This window comes from Poromitra crassiceps (assembly GCF_964638095.1).
Source record: "Poromitra crassiceps genome assembly, chromosome: 7".
Classification (NCBI taxonomy): Eukaryota; Metazoa; Chordata; class Actinopteri; order Beryciformes; family Melamphaidae; genus Poromitra; species Poromitra crassiceps.
The window spans coordinates 56674819-56690298 of record NC_139628.1 but is presented as its reverse complement, the minus strand read 5'-3'; the positions used below and the strand labels follow the sequence as shown (position 1 = coordinate 56690298).

The window sequence follows — 15480 nt, the reverse complement described above, 5'->3', positions numbered from 1 at the left end:
TCTTTAATGACTCCATTTTCCAAATATCTGACCTTATGATTGACAGCAACGTGAGTAAGTGGATAACATACAAGCAACATACCAAAACAAAATAAGCAAAAAACAAGAACAAAAAAGAAAACAAAAATCAGTGACTTCCAAAGGTGGCAGTCACTATGAGACTGTCAAACGGATAAAGATTCCCTAAATATAAATAGGAATCTGGGGCTTTTCCTCCAAAAGTGCCCCTAATGAAGAAGCGACTACAGTTTCCCAGACGAAGGAATCTGCGTTGTAGATCGCTGTAATTTTACACCCCCCCCCCCCCCCCACATGTCTAGGTGGCTTATTTTTCAAATTAGTTCCTTTACAGGTTAGTTTTTCCTCCCCTTACATATTTTACTCTGAGTCTCTCCCTCTTACTATTATTGATTACTTGTAATGTCAAATATTGGCAAAACATCTGGAAGTAGTATAAAAAACAGAAGACAACCCCAAAACAAAATTAAGCCAGGTGGTCTGACCTTTGATTTAAACTTTAGGCTTATGTTCTCCTTGTCTTTTCCTCCTTTGAGAATTACTACTCTTGAAGTGTTATGCCTGAGAAAAAAAAGGGGGGGGGGGGGGGTCAAGGAGAACAGGGGAGATACAAAACAGGGCTAGGTAGCCTATAATATTACATTGTAAATTGACATATCGGCTCTCCACCCTTATTCTATAGGAGTGATCAATAATTAGTAATGAACACATGAGTCTTATCTCACTTTTCTAACTTATTTTCCTTTACAGAGAAATAAACAAAAACAAACAAAAAAAATAGAAAATAAATAGTCCGTCGTTGTCATGTTCAAAAAGTCTCTGCATTAATCATCATAGATCACTGTAACTCCTTAGGCCATAGTTCACTGTGCTTCCAGGTATGTGTGTGTGTGTGTGTGTGTGTGTGTGTGTGTGTGTATGTGTGTGTGTGTGTGTGTGCGCGTGCATGGACAGCACACATGTGCAGCTGCACCTTTATAGTCAATTCAGTAGAGCCACATTCAGTAGCGGAGCCAGAGGGGGGGCAAGGGGGCGGTCGCCCCAGGGCCCACTCGTCAGGGGGGCCCATCAAAAAAAAAAAAAAAAAAAAAAGGGTTTTTTTTTTTTTTGCAGGCCAGGCCACCTGGCTGGCAACCTGTGTTTTTATTTTTCTTCTTCAGAACAAGCTTGTCTGTAAAGTGGCTTCACTGTAGTCTTTCTTGGACATAATATTACTTGGCTCAGTGAGTGACAAATTGTGTTTTCGGATATAGGGGCTATCAGCTATTTTACAGTTGTGACTTAAAATTACTTTATTTAATAAAGTCAGTGGTGTGAGTCTGAGAGGAATTCAATCAATAGACAATAACATTGGTGTGTTTAAAATGAGATATTCCACTAAATATGGCTAAAACCGATTCAAACATGCAAAAAAAAGGCAAATTTTTCTTCGCGGCATGGCAGGCCCGGTTCTACGGGGGTGCAAAAGCATGCATTGCACCCTTATTTGTCTGCATGCTCAGTTGAAAAGTAAAAAAATGTATAAATGCTACAGCTGCACACTTACTGTTTAAACTTGAATTATAGTTGTTGTTTTTCTTTGTTCTTTGATGTGATTTTATGGCTTTTTGGCACCTATATGTAACCTTTTAAGGTTGAGATAATTGTATTATCATTATATGGTCCAAATATTTCAGTAAAGCACTTGAAACACTTGAAATATTCTTGCTTGGGTGGTATCATTCTACTTGAAATGATGGTCAAATGCATTATTTTTAGTAAAATAACATGTCAAATTTTTCGGCCGGCCGGCCAAAGGCCGGCCCCCCGAGTGGGCCCGGCCTTTGGCCGGGCATCTGCACCCCTTCCTATCTAGGATGCACCCCTAGTCATCTTGTTCTGGAACCGGCCCTGCGGCCTGGCCTGGCCTTCAAAAAAAAAAAAAAAAAAAAAATTTGATGGGGCCCCCCTAAGAGCTTCGCCCCCTCTGGGCTGATAGGGTCGCTCCGCCCCTGGCCACATTCCATCAGTCCTTCATAGAGTTTCTTCACGACTCCATAAAATGTGATTAGTGGTTCACTATATTTCGTGTGTGTGTGCGCGTGTGTAAAAGGTAGAGGTAGAACAAGAGAGCAGGGATCGCGGAACCGCCCGGGCCACCCGGGCCGCGGCCCGGGTACTTTTCAGTTCCCAAAAAAAAAAAAAAATTTTTTTTTTTTTTTTTTTTTTAGATTTTTTTTTTTTTTTTTTTACAATTAAACCTCATTTACTTATTACACTCGACTGGTTGTTTTTCAGATGTGATGTGAATCTAAAGTGAACTAAACAAGTCAGATCCACTATAAATGTTTTTCAGTAGATGCTGTGATGTAGCCACAAGAAAGGTGCGATATTAATGTTTTTCAGGAGATGGCGATGTTGCTAGCTATAGGTTCTAAACAAGAAATGTGGTTCAAATGTTTACAGTAGTTTTCCTTTCTTGCTGCACTACAATGTTACAATGCTGTGAGACAGGCCCGGCGTTGGAGGGGGGCCTGACCGGGCCGGGCCCCCCCATTCAATATTTTTTTTTTTTTTTGTGTGTGCTAAAAACGTTTTTCCGTTTTTCTGTTTTAAAGTTTAAAACGGAATCTGGCTGTCATTAGGCATTGATTAACTGAATGCTATTGCTAACTGTTACTTTGAACCTCCATTTGCAATGATTCTGGCTGGATATTAATTAACTATTGTAAATTTGTCACAATGAATGCAATTTGTGCACAATGTGTAAATACATTTAATATTAATTGTTTAGGCCTATTTGTAAAGTCACAACACATTAGAGATGTGTGTAGTTCCTCATAGATTTAGCCTCTTCTTTTTGCTCTCAAATGCACCAGTTTGACGAATTTTACTTTAAAATGTACAAAATCTTCTTCCGGGGGAGAATCCCCCCGGACCCCCCTTGGCCCCCCCAAGCTAGGGGCAGGCCCCCTCTGTAATTTGGTTCTGGAGCCGGGCCTGCTGTGAGACGGAGCTAAACACAAAAGATGCAATATTAATAGTTTTTCATGAGATACTCAGTATTTAATATTAATACTAATACTAATAATAGAAAAGGAGAAGATACTGAATAATGACATCACAACAGTATAATCCTAATGTTAATTTAAAATTAAATATTCTTCTAAATATGGATAAAAGTCCAAAAAACATAAAATTTTCTTCGGCGCTGCCGAGATTCCATTCCTTACAGCACCCTACTTAATAATAGTTCCAGCGCGGCTGCAAAAATATGGTGGCGCATTGTGTCAAGTGTACTGGCTCGGGGAACGGTCCGGCCCCTGGTCCCTTAGGTTTCTGACAATGTGGCCCCCTGAACAATTTAGTTGAATAGCCCTGCTGTAAAACCCAGTCGCCCTCATATTCTGGTTTATTTCAAGAAAAACATTTTGGCTAGTTGAAATTAATTGGCTCGTAACTTTAAAATCTAGCAGCCATATTGGCTGGTGATAAAAAAAAGTTGAATCTCAAACCCTGCAGTGAGAGCAGGTGGTGACATATGATAGGAGTGAGTGAGAAAAGGAGCAAATATATGATTGTTAAGACTGAATAGTGACATCACAACCGTCTAATCCTAATGTTAATTTAAAATGAGATATTCCTATATGAATCTGGCTTCAAACGACCAAAATCTTTATATGATGATAATAATAATAATCAATGATGGTGGTTCACAGACGTGTGTGTGTGTGGGGGGGGGGGAGGGGAGGGGGGAAGACACGCCCCCCCGACGGGAAGACACGCCCCCCCGACACGCCCCCCCGGCCCCCCCAAGTTCAGATGCGTTCCGCTATCCCTGCAAGAGAGAGAGGGAGAGAAAGAGAGAGTGGGGGGGGGGGGGGGGCGCTCCGTCATAGTAGGCTACCTTCGTGGTTAAGGCTTACCCCGCAGCTTCCAGTAGATCTGCGGTTGTCTTGTGGGCCCCCGGTCTCATATGCTGTTGGAACGGCGCTGCTGGTTGACCATCTAGGGTCCTGGGTGTTGAGTCGTCCTGCTCAGGCAGGTGTTGAGGCCCGCTGATAGTGCCTTGCTCTCGGAGGGCTGCGGCTGCTTCCCTCGCTGTGTTATACGTCTGCGCTCCTCCATCTCCAAAAACTCGTAGCTTTGCTGGATAGATAATATGCAACTTCACTCCTTTCTCACGGAGCTCTCTTCTTAGTGGAGCATATTGGCTTCTCTCTTTCTGTATTTTAGATGAGAAGTCCTGGTCAAAATAAATTCGACTGCCCTCATGTGTTATTTCTTTCTTAGCCCATGCGGAACGGAGGACTTTTTGACGAGTGTCCCACATTAAGAATCTAACTACTATTGAGCGTGGTGTCGCTCCACTTTGTGTGGGTTTTCTCTGATACGAACGGTGTGCAGCTACAATGTTCAGTTGCTCGACTGGAATCTCCAGTTTCTCTGATATGAGACCATTTAAGAATTTCACCATGTCGTCTCCTTCCGTCTCCTCCTTTACCTGGTGGATTCTTAAATTGTTCTGTCTCGACTTATTTTCCAAATATTCCAGTTTTTCAGCCACGTATTTTTCTTGTTGCAAGAGATGTGTCAAAGCCGATATATTAGTTGTCTCTCTTTCTTCCAAGTTCGCAATTCTTTGTTCGGCTGCCGAGACGTCCTCCTTTGCGCTGTTTAACGCCGTCTGCATCTCTCTCACCTCGGTTCTTAACTTGGAGATGTCCTCTTTTGTCTCGTCAGAACGTTGTTGAAAGTAATAAGTTACTTTACAATATTACTTTCTGTGTAGAGTAACTCGTAACTTAGTACACTACATTTGCATTACTTTCACCAAAACAACAGCAGCAGCAGAATGACATCGCTGCCCCGGAACCATCCCGAAAAATAATTTCAACCCCCTTGAAGTCAGTGTAAACAATCAAAAATTTTAAATGTTATTCTTTTCCTTTGTTATTGTCATCTATAGTGGTTATTTGCTTAAAAACAAATAAGTTTGATTAGGAAATGATTGTATCTTTTTTAAATGTGCTTTAATTTAATACAATTTTACTCAATTTGTAACTTGAGTTACTTGACAAAGTAACTGGTATAATATTACTGAAATCCTATAAGTAATAAGTTATATTACTGAGTTACTGCTAAAAGTAATATATTACATGTAATATGTTACTTTTGTAATGAGTTACCCCCAACACTGATATTCATTACCAGCCACCATACACTCATGATTACAATCATTACCCCAAGTCACCCCAGGCCCCTTGTTCCTGTGGACGACTTATTGGTGGCCCGTGCAACTTCATTGCTTGTCTTATGAATATCCATGCTCAGATCTCAAAGATTATGCATTTGTTCAATGTATTCGATAACTTATTGTCTGTGACTGACGCTACAATAAGAAATGAATGATATCAAGATTATGCATTTGTCTACACAAGACACATTAAACACCGCCATAGACAGTGGAATGTGGTAAATGTAATATATTTTCATTCTAGTCAAATGAACTTGTGATTTTTGTTCATGTTTTTCCTGTTACATGGTTCTTTCAGAAGTTGTAACGTTTCTCCTGTCTACCAATTCAAGGTCTTTGTCTCCACCTACTGGCCAAGAATGCTTCATTGCTACAGTGGTGCTAAGGGTTTTCAACTTGATGTCATTGTTACTGTATTGTCCAACTTGATTTGCAAACTGAAAAATTAATAAATATTGTTCAAACAAATAGGACCTAATTTTAAAGGTCAGAATTAAGTCAGAATGGCAACAAGTCTTGTACCGATATTGTGGATGATCCAATCAAGAATAAAGAAGTCAGACTAACAGAAAGCGAAACAGAAGTTTAACACATTGAATGCCAGCCATGTTTTCATTCCTGTAGGTAAGTTGTGCCAGGGGTGTTTTTGACGATTCTGGCTCATTTTAGAACAGCCCGAGGATTCTTTTCTGTTAAGAATTCATGAACACCAATCATCTAAAAATAACTAATAGAATGTGTGCTTTCTCTGTCTAAAAGAGTTAGTTTGCAGAGTTAGTAGTTATGTAGATATTAGCCGTTGAGTACAGCATGGTTTCAGCGTCTGGAAATTTATTCAGAGATAAATGGCTTTTTGTGAAACAGTCACTTTAACCATTCATTTTTGGCATCAGTAAGACCGTCAGACATTCTAAACAATAGTTTTGAACAGTAATTTCCTCCATAACAACAGGAAACACCCCTCTCATTCAAACTCCTCCCTCCGTGTGTCTTCTCCTCCTTCCTCCTGGCTGTACAGCGGGCGTGTCAGAAGCGCTTTTGCTGCTGCCTGCCTGTGTGCCTGCCTGCCTGCTTGCCTGCGTGCGGACGCTCCTTGTGCGAGTCAAGATGGGCCGGGGAATGCGTGGGCGATGGGCAGATGTTGATTCTGGCCTTTCTGAGGTGTTTCAAAGTGTGTTTCACCTATGATCTATTTTGCAAATCGCTCTCCGCTCTCTGTGTGCTGCTGCCGGTGCGCGGCCGCTCTCAGGCAAGACAAGTCTTGAATGGAAAATCGCCACGGCATTTCCTTGAACGGCTTGGTCCCGCGGCAGTTTTTTCTTTGATTTCGGTCGTCTGGGGGAGCACTGTCAACACTTAGTGGGTCGGTAAAATAGATTATACACATTATCTTGCTCCAATAGTGATCTCGAAGATGTAAAAGTTGTTGATTGATGTCCCACCGTCAAAAAAAAAAAAATGTTTATGTAAGACGAGTAAACTCGGCTCTGGCACTTAAGCGTTGGATTATGTAAGACGAATTATTTCGGCTATGGCACTTAAGGTGTTAAGATTCAACCTTAAGTCTAAACAGAAGATTAAGACCACTGTATAACAACTGTATATATGGAATGTCTTTTATTGACTGGATAAGACGTGTGAAGAAAGTGACCAAAAGGTGACACAAAAACAGGATATAAAATAAGGACTGCTGTCATGAAAATTACTGTCATTATCACATCCATGTGTTACAATATAAAACAATACAGAAAAGTAACAGTTTGAAATGGAATAACTACAAAGACACACTGAGTGGAGTGGATTGAAGTGAAATCACACCCAATACTGATTTTGAACAAAACCGCACAAACGTTGGTATCCATCAGGAGAGGCTACTACCAGAGAACAGAAAGGCTGCAAATATCTTTGTGTTTAAAAAAAAAAAGTCTACTGTGAATAGGGCAGTTCATTACTGAGGTAAGTTTCAACAAGCATTGGTCCATTACTGTATATAAACTCTCCCAAGTCGATCTATATACTGTAGGTAAAAATGACCTAATTAGAACATGGCATTATGTAAGATACACACAGTGGAAACAATGTATGACCCCATATTTTAAAATAAAAAAAGTGTTCCCAAATAGATTTTGTCAGTTCAACATTTCCATGAGACAATTAGGCAAGCTGAATATAACGCACACATTATTAAAGTGCAAAACTTACCAGTGAAGTAGAAGTCTAAAAAACATTCCAATTCCAAATTGGCCACTAACAGTTGCAGAAACATTGAAATAATAATTTAAGACATTTGTTATAATTTGGGTTTTTGGTGACAAAGGCTTGTGTGATCTGGGCACAGAGAGCACACAGACATCTTGGATCTATCTACAGTTTAGAGCTTGTGGCTTTACTGCTTGGCGGTGAGATGCCTGGGAAATGAAAACAGCAGATTTGCATAAGGTATGTATAAAGAAACAACGTTAGAAAGGAAGAGCTCAAGGATAAGGAGGTATGTGTGTATGACGTGTGTTGTATACATGTTCAAAACATAAACAACATGGCAGACACATCCTTCCATTTGGACCAGGCGGGCCCCAGAACCGGCCGGGGCGGGGGACTTAGCTGTCATTGCCGAAGACGGTGTTGAGCTGCTGGGTGACCCTGATGAAGGTGGTCCTGCGGCTCAGCTCCTTCAGCTTGGCTGCCCCCACGTAGGTGCAGGAGGAGCGAACTCCGCCCAGGATGTCTCGTATGGTCACCTCCACCGGGCCTTTGTAAATCACTTCCACTGTCTTCCCCTCAGATGCCCTGTGGGGGGCAGGAGAGAGCGAGATGAGGAGATGCTAGGATTATCCACCCACTCCACGGAGTTGAGTTTTGCTGTTTTTTTGTTTTTTGCTGAGTTTTTGGTTATCTGCCCCTTCAAGTGTCTTCCCCGGTCACATGTCCACCCCATCACATATCGGTAGGTTAGGCTAAGCAATACTAAACATTTCTCAGGGGACATTCACACCCAAAGCGTTTTTGGAGCTGCCAGCATCATTCTGCAATTCATTCTCTATGTAGGGACGCGCTAAACGTGCTCCTCTTTCAATGAACGCACCTGGCGTTTAGCGTCTGTTGTTTTTGGAGGAGCGCTGTGGGCGTTTTAAAGCTGAAAAAAGTTGAACATTAGAGGAAAAGCGCACTGCTCGTCTTTTCCACTCCTCCTACCTTTTCTCCTCCCGAGGGATCCTCGACCTCCGCTGCTGCAAGAATTGGCAATAATCTGGCTTTCATGTTGACAGTGAACAACATCAAACAGACAAAACCAGCTGGCTACCGTGCGTGAGGTCGTTGTGTTCTGATCTGTACTGCACGCGACTACAGGGGGAAACAAACGGAGCACAAAAAAACGCTGCGTGCGCTGTTTTTTGTGCACAACGAAAGCGCTCTCAACATGATTCTCGTAGCGTTCTGACTGAAAAAAACGCTTTTGGTGTGAATGTCCCCTTAATCTGCGGCTATTGAAGAGAGACAAAATATCATGTACATTTGTAATGGAGGGCACATTTATAAAATGAATCTACAGCTAAACCCAGGGCTCTCGGGGGGCCTTGTAGGTTTTGGAGCACCAGGACCTAAAAAGGTTTGTTGGCTTCAAGTGTCTGGCAAAGGAAAAGAAGTAGGAAGGAAATTTCAAAATGTGAAAGTAGTAAACCTTTGACAACAATAACTGGGGTCACATGGTGTGACCTCTGACCTGTACTCAGCCACGCCCCCAGCGTGCTTCTTCATGGCCGTGTCGGAGCTCATGCCGTAGAACAGCTTGTATTTCTTGCCGTTCTTCTCGATGACCTCGCCGCCGCTCTCTGAGTGGCCGGCCAGCATGCCGCCCAGCATCACAAAGTCCGCCCCCGCGCCTGAGGGTCGCACAGAGACAGCCAATCAGATGAGGGTCGCACAGAGACAGCCAATCAGATGAGGGTCGCACAGAGACAGCCAATCAGATGAGGGTCGCACAGAGACAGCCAATCAGATGAGGGTCGCACAGAGACAGCCAATCAGATGGCGCCATGTTTCAAGAAACTTCTCTCAGGAACGTGTGGAATAATGGAAGAATGTGTGTGTTATGTTTTGGAATTCGAGTGCAATAGAGCTCAACGGTCACGTGACGTCTCTTGCCCCAGAAGTGAATTCCCCGTTCATTTTCTCCACAGACATTTAGAGAAATCCTTATATCACAAGTTTTAAGGCTCGAACCAAGCCGACCAGTCTCGCAGAGAATCTGGATCGAATTTTCCATCTTTTTTTCCCTGCATTTATTTTTTGTTTTTTTTTGCTGAAAGTGAAATGTTTCATGGTCACTCACGATTCTCTGGAAGACTCTGGAAGCCTTAAAACTGATGATATAAGGATTTCCCGAAATGTCTATGGAGAAAATGAATGGGGAATTCACTTCTGGGGCAAGAGAAGTCACATGACTGTTGAGCTGTATTTGAAAACACTAAAACCCACCAAATGCCTTTGACACATCTCCTGGGCAAGTACATCCTCCATCCTACATGAAGAAGACAGGAAGAAATGGAGAGGAAGACTCTGCTATGAGTGCACATCTATGTTGTTTAGTTTAGGTCCTAAACTAATATATATATATATATATATATATATATATATATATATATATATATATATATATATATATATATATATATATACATGCTGTACAGTATAGTGTATATAACAGCAGCACGGAGAAGATAGCATAAGGCTGCATATTCTCAGGGTGAAATATACTTCTGAGAAACAAATCACAATGACCTTTGACCTTTGGAACAGTCATGACAGAATGAATCATGGCATGCAGAGAGAGATGCAGGACAGGCTATCAACCATCAGTACTTGCATGAGTCTAAAATAAACAAAACAAAACATATTTTACAGTCTGTATACTAGATACAGACTGTAGACTATAGTCTGTATACTAGATACAGATTGTAGACTATACAGTGTATAGACTACATACAGTACACCGTGTGAAGATAGACGAGTAGAGGAGAATGGGAAGGGTCAGGATTCTGATTTTGAGTTTTCAATGAGAGTTGCAGAAAATCCTGATTTAGACGAAAGCGTATTTTACAGAACAGAGAGACTGACAGAGATGATGTGGCCGCCCAGGCCGTGGGCTGCGTCTGCACACTCGATCACAGCGCTCAGCTGGGGGTATCCCACACCGGTCTTCTTACGAGTAGTGCATACAGAGCCTGTTGAGAAAGTCACAAGGAAGACAGGATGAGTAAGACTGCTTTACCCACCTGAAGGCAGGATGAGTAAGACTGCTTTACCCACCTGGGGCCGGTTGCACCAACTGGTCTTACACTGGTCTTAAGCTAAGTTGGTCGTAACGCTAACGTTGGTCGTAACGCCGGTTGCACCAAGACGGCTTAAGCCTTCTTTTCACTACGCCCAGGCGTAAGAGTTACGCCTGGTCAGGAGGAGGCGCAGAGCCTGCCTGTAACAGAGATCTCCGTGTCTTATCAGCGGAGACCGTTTTGAGTCCTTACCCTCATCGTCGTAACACAGCCAGTTCTCCATCTTTTGAAGCATGATGTTAGATTACAACGAGCTAGTTGTGTGGCTTAGCCTTCCAAAATGTTGCCGTTAATTTTTTAGAATTTAATACATAGAATTGGGAACGTTACATTCAATTTCATTCAGACTGTCTGTCTGGCTCAATCGCCACCATTTTCCCCCCGGAGCGAGGGAGGGTGGGAGGAGGGAGGGTGTTTTACAGTAGTGGCTGAGAGAGCGTAGTGGCACAGTGCTCCAAGCAGGTCGCGAGGCACATTTTTTGCAACATCATCCAATCAGGGTGCATTCCCTGGCAATTCACATGGACGCGCATTGCTACGTAGTTAAGACCAGACGTAAGCCGTGTTGGTGCAACAGGCGTAAATCCACTCTAAAGACTGGTCTTAACTAAGACCGACGTAGGAGTTACGACCAGGCATAGTTAAGACCAGTTGGTGCAACCGGCCCCTGGACTTTAACAGGACTGTTTGTGATTGTTTGTTTCATTTCTACCAATGGCACAATACATTGAGTGCCTAAAGGTGTGTTGCTGCAAAGTTACCTGACACTGTATTTTATTATTTGCAGATACTATTTCACTCAATCAATTAATAGTGCCAAAACACAATTAACAAAATTTTAATATCATGGCGAACTCCAAGTCAAAGAGGCCCGCTGAGTCCCTGAAGTATGCGTGCTACCATTATGTATTGAGTGAGTATTTTGGGGTATTTTAAATTCTAAGTGGACGTCTGCACGAGGACCCAGGTGCAGGTTTTGGTTTGTTGTTTTGCGTGAGGCGAAGGTGACACATCATGCTTTTTGCAGACTGTACGCAAGCCAAGCCGAGTAGAAATGTACGAGTTTGAGAGTTTTATATTGTATTGATAGAGTTTTATATTGTATTGATAGAGTTTTATATTATATTGATAGAGTTTTATATTGTCTTGATAAGAGTTTTATATTATATTGATAGAGTTTTATATTGTATTGATAGAGTTTTATATTATATTGATAGAGTTTTATATTGTATTGATAGTTTTATATTATATTGATAGAGTTTTATATTGTATTGATAGAGTTTTATATTGTATTGATAGAGTTTTATATTATATTGATAGAGTTTTATATTGTATTGATAGAGTTTTATATTATATTGATAGAGTTTTATATTGTATTGATAGTTTTATATTATATTGATAGAGTTTTATATTGTATTGATAGTTTTATATTATATTGATAGAGTTTTATATTGTATTGATAGAGTTTTATATTGTATTGATAGAGTTTTATATTATATTGATAGAGTTTTATATTGTATTGATAGAGTTTTATATTATATTGATAGAGTTTTATATTGTATTGATAGTTTTATATTATATTGATAGAGTTTTATATTGTATTGATAGTTTTATATTATATTGATAGAGTTTTATATTGTATTGATAGAGTTTTATATTATATTGATAGAGTTTTATATTGTATTGATAGAGTTTTATATTGTATTGATAGAGTTTTATATTATATTGATAGAGTTTTATGCTGTGATCACCTGGTCCGATGCCTACTTTGATGATGTCAGCACCAGCCAGGATCAGCTCCTCCACCATCTCTCCTGTCACCACGTTTCCTGCCTGAGCAATACATACATACATAAATAAATAAATAAATAAATAAATAAATACATACATACATACATACATACATACATAAATACATAAATACATAAATAAATAAATACATAATAATACTTCTTTATTTATCCAAGAAAGGCCAACTGAATGGGTGTGGCCATTGTCAGCACCGCCCAGTTTCACACTCATACAGGAGTGTACAACAACAGTACTACTTCCACCTCGACAGTAGTTGTAAACGGTTTCATTCACTTTCCCTGCCAAGATTCTCCCAGTTGACGTACTACTACACGTCGTCGGAACAAGAGAAAACGTGCGGTGAACCGGCTACTCACCATGATCGTGTGTGACGGGAACTTCTGCCTGACGTCTTTGACAAAGTGGACAAAGTGCTCAGAGTAGCCGTTGGCCACGTCGACGCAGATGTACTTGATCTGGGGCACCGCGGTCAAGACGGACGAAATCTTGTCAAAGTCCCCGTCGCCGGTCCCCGTGCTGACCGCTACACTCTGACAAGAGATCGAGAGAGAGAGAGTGAAAGAGTCCAGTCACAACAACACAAAGGCCACCATCAAGTACACTTATGAAACATGGGGATGATGTGAATCATTTACACGTGAAATACCTCTATGCACTCTGGATGCTTTGCCGCAAACTCCTTCCAGTCATCCACAGAATAATGCTTGTGGACAGTGGTGAACAGCGTGAACTAGTGGAGAAAAGCAGAGAACGGTAGACTGAACAGGCTGTTTGCGCTGAGATTGTTGTGATAAACTTCTTAGCGGGGTCCATCTGCTACAAACTCTCGAGACCCCTTGACGAGACAATGGGACCCAAAGCCTCCTCATCACCACTTCATTACCAATAAACGCACGGTGGCTCAGTGGTAGAGCTGTCGCCTCACAGTCAGAAGGTCCTGAGTTCGATTCTCGCCTGGGACACTGTGGGCGCTGTGGTTGTGTTCCCCCCCATATCCTCAGTACCTACTGCCCAGGTGGGGTATCTCGTCGTAAGGGCCCTTCTGTCTGTGTGGAGTTTGCATGTTCTCCCCGTGCTCCCCCAGGGGGGTTCCTCCGTATATATAACCCCCCCCCCCCCCCCCCCCATTAAAAACATGCAGAAGATCAGATCGTCATCGTCATCCGACCAGTGACGACAACATCCGAAGTCGGTCCCCAGGCGCTGTACGACAAAGCGACCACTGCTCCTGGCCTGCCCCCCGGAGGAAAGGACAAAGCCAGGATGGGTTAAATGCAGAGGACAAATTTCACCGGCCACCGTCAGCATGTGTGTGTTTGTGGCCGTCCGTGGATGTGTTGATGTGTAATCGTGTGACAATAAAGACGGGCTTGTCCGTCTGAAATCGTGTTTGTTCGTGTTTTAAACCTTGTCTGTCATTAGCCTCTCGTGATGTTAGCCCTCCCTCTACTCTCAGTAGACTGTAAAATGATGAAACTGTACTAACTTTGAAATGCCAACAGGAACAAATAGACTGATAGCATTGCTCCAGTTACATATAAAAAATAGTAATTCAAGATCATTACCTAAAAGCAGGTCTACTAAAATGAGTTTTAAGAAGATATTTAAAAGATGCTACAGATTTGGCCAGCTCTTGTGTCGAGGACCGCCTCTTGTTTCATGTAATATAGGCATTATAGTGTTCATGGTATTAGATTACATTCAGTGGACCTAGTTTTCTTTGTAGTTTAATCAATTGTACACCACCTAAATCGCTGTTCCTTTCAGCAAAAATGTATACCAGACAGCACAGCAAAATGTTTGACAAGAGAAAGTGTGAAAAAGAAATATCAGCTTCCAAATTTTTAAAATAATTTTCCAGCTCTCTGTGAAATAATTAGTTTAGACGCATCCAGTGGATGGAAGATCTTACCTGGTGCAAAGCCAGGGCCATCTCGAAGGTACCCACAGTGTCCATGTTTGCAGCGATGATGGGGATCCCTCTGTAGGTGCCCTTGGAGTTCCTGAAGGTGTAGCTCCTCATCATGTCTACCTACAGTAGGAGAGGGGAGAACATGATTGCAGGGTGATTTAAGTTGGGGGAAATAAATACTAGATGTTTGGGATACCTGTGTGTGAATGTGTGTCAGTGTCACTGTAGGGTGTTGCTGAAAAACCTTCCCACGAATAAACACAACTTGGTGGGACATATAGGCTGATGCAGACAGGTAGGTGGTGTCACGTACTAATGCTATAATAAGGTCAGTAATGTAGCTATTGTTGGGTATTAAATTCCTGACACAGCCTAACTGTAACCGGGCAGCTCCACTCCTGAGCTCCTGCCCCCTCTTCTCAAAACAAAACATGAAAACCCTAATATGGTTTATCTGTATGAAATGCAATGTTCTTCAAATGAGAAGTCAGTCCAGTATCGTTTCTCCAAAGTGAGGTTTATTCTCAAAAAGTAGCATGATACAGATGATCGATTCTGTGAGAGCAGAAGGATGCTCTCACAGAAGGCGAAGTATGTGTGAAAAAGCCCCCAACAGTGTCTTAGTGAAGCCCTGTTTGATACACTCTTGGTCAGTCAAAACACATTTTCCTGGCAAGAATGTCACTTAGCTCTATGCCAAAGTCATCGTGACCTGGCTCTACTGCTTCAGGACAAAACCAGTCAACAGAATATTGCTCAATGTTCAGAGGCACAGTCTCTGAGATGATCGGAGTCTCCGGAGATGATCCTCCAAACATAATTTTTGGCCTTCAGTGTTATTTCCCAATCTTATGAATCTGACCCGTGAACATCAATTTGATGAACGACCATATTTTCCCAAAAACATATTGACGACAAACTGTGGTTGAGCAATCAGGTTATACAACATGCTCAACATGGTTTTTTCACAAACCGGTGGACCACCAAACAGGGTGCAAACCAACTCTACACCCACATTATACATTATGGAATAAGAACATTGCTGTGTATACCTCGCTGCGAGACTTGAGTGTGCTCCGCTTCGGTCGGAGGAGTACATCCTTAAAGTCCAGCTTGATGTCATTCTCAATGCGGGGCATTCTGGCAACAGGCTGTGTGACACAAACGTAAAC

At 41.8% G+C, this 15480-nt stretch overlaps 1 protein-coding gene across 2 annotated transcripts in view; it reads right to left on the bottom strand.

Annotated features, from left to right (window-relative positions):
• Nucleotides 1-6862: 6862 nt before the first annotated feature.
• The window catches only part of gmpr2 (guanosine monophosphate reductase 2), a 9385-nt gene continuing 767 nt past the window's right edge, over nt 6863-15480 (bottom strand). Inside the window, exons 2-10 of one of the 2 annotated variants that reach the window (XM_083640327.1) lie at nt 15361-15480; nt 14309-14428; nt 13043-13126; nt 12753-12926; nt 12336-12417; nt 10370-10476; nt 9731-9773; nt 8976-9135; nt 6863-8041 (exon numbers count right to left, since the gene is read on the bottom strand). The exon at nt 15361-15480 is cut by the window's right edge and continues 38 nt beyond it. In XM_083640327.1, the coding sequence (XP_083496453.1) occupies nt 7852-8041; nt 8976-9135; nt 9731-9773; nt 10370-10476; nt 12336-12417; nt 12753-12926; nt 13043-13126; nt 14309-14428; nt 15361-15447 (1047 nt within the window). In that variant the 5' untranslated portion in view covers nt 15448-15480 and the 3' untranslated portion in view covers nt 6863-7851. The remainder of the gene's footprint in view (nt 8042-8975; nt 9136-9730; nt 9774-10369; nt 10477-12335; nt 12418-12752; nt 12927-13042; nt 13127-14308; nt 14429-15360) is intronic. The other variant, XM_083640328.1, reaches the window with a different exon arrangement.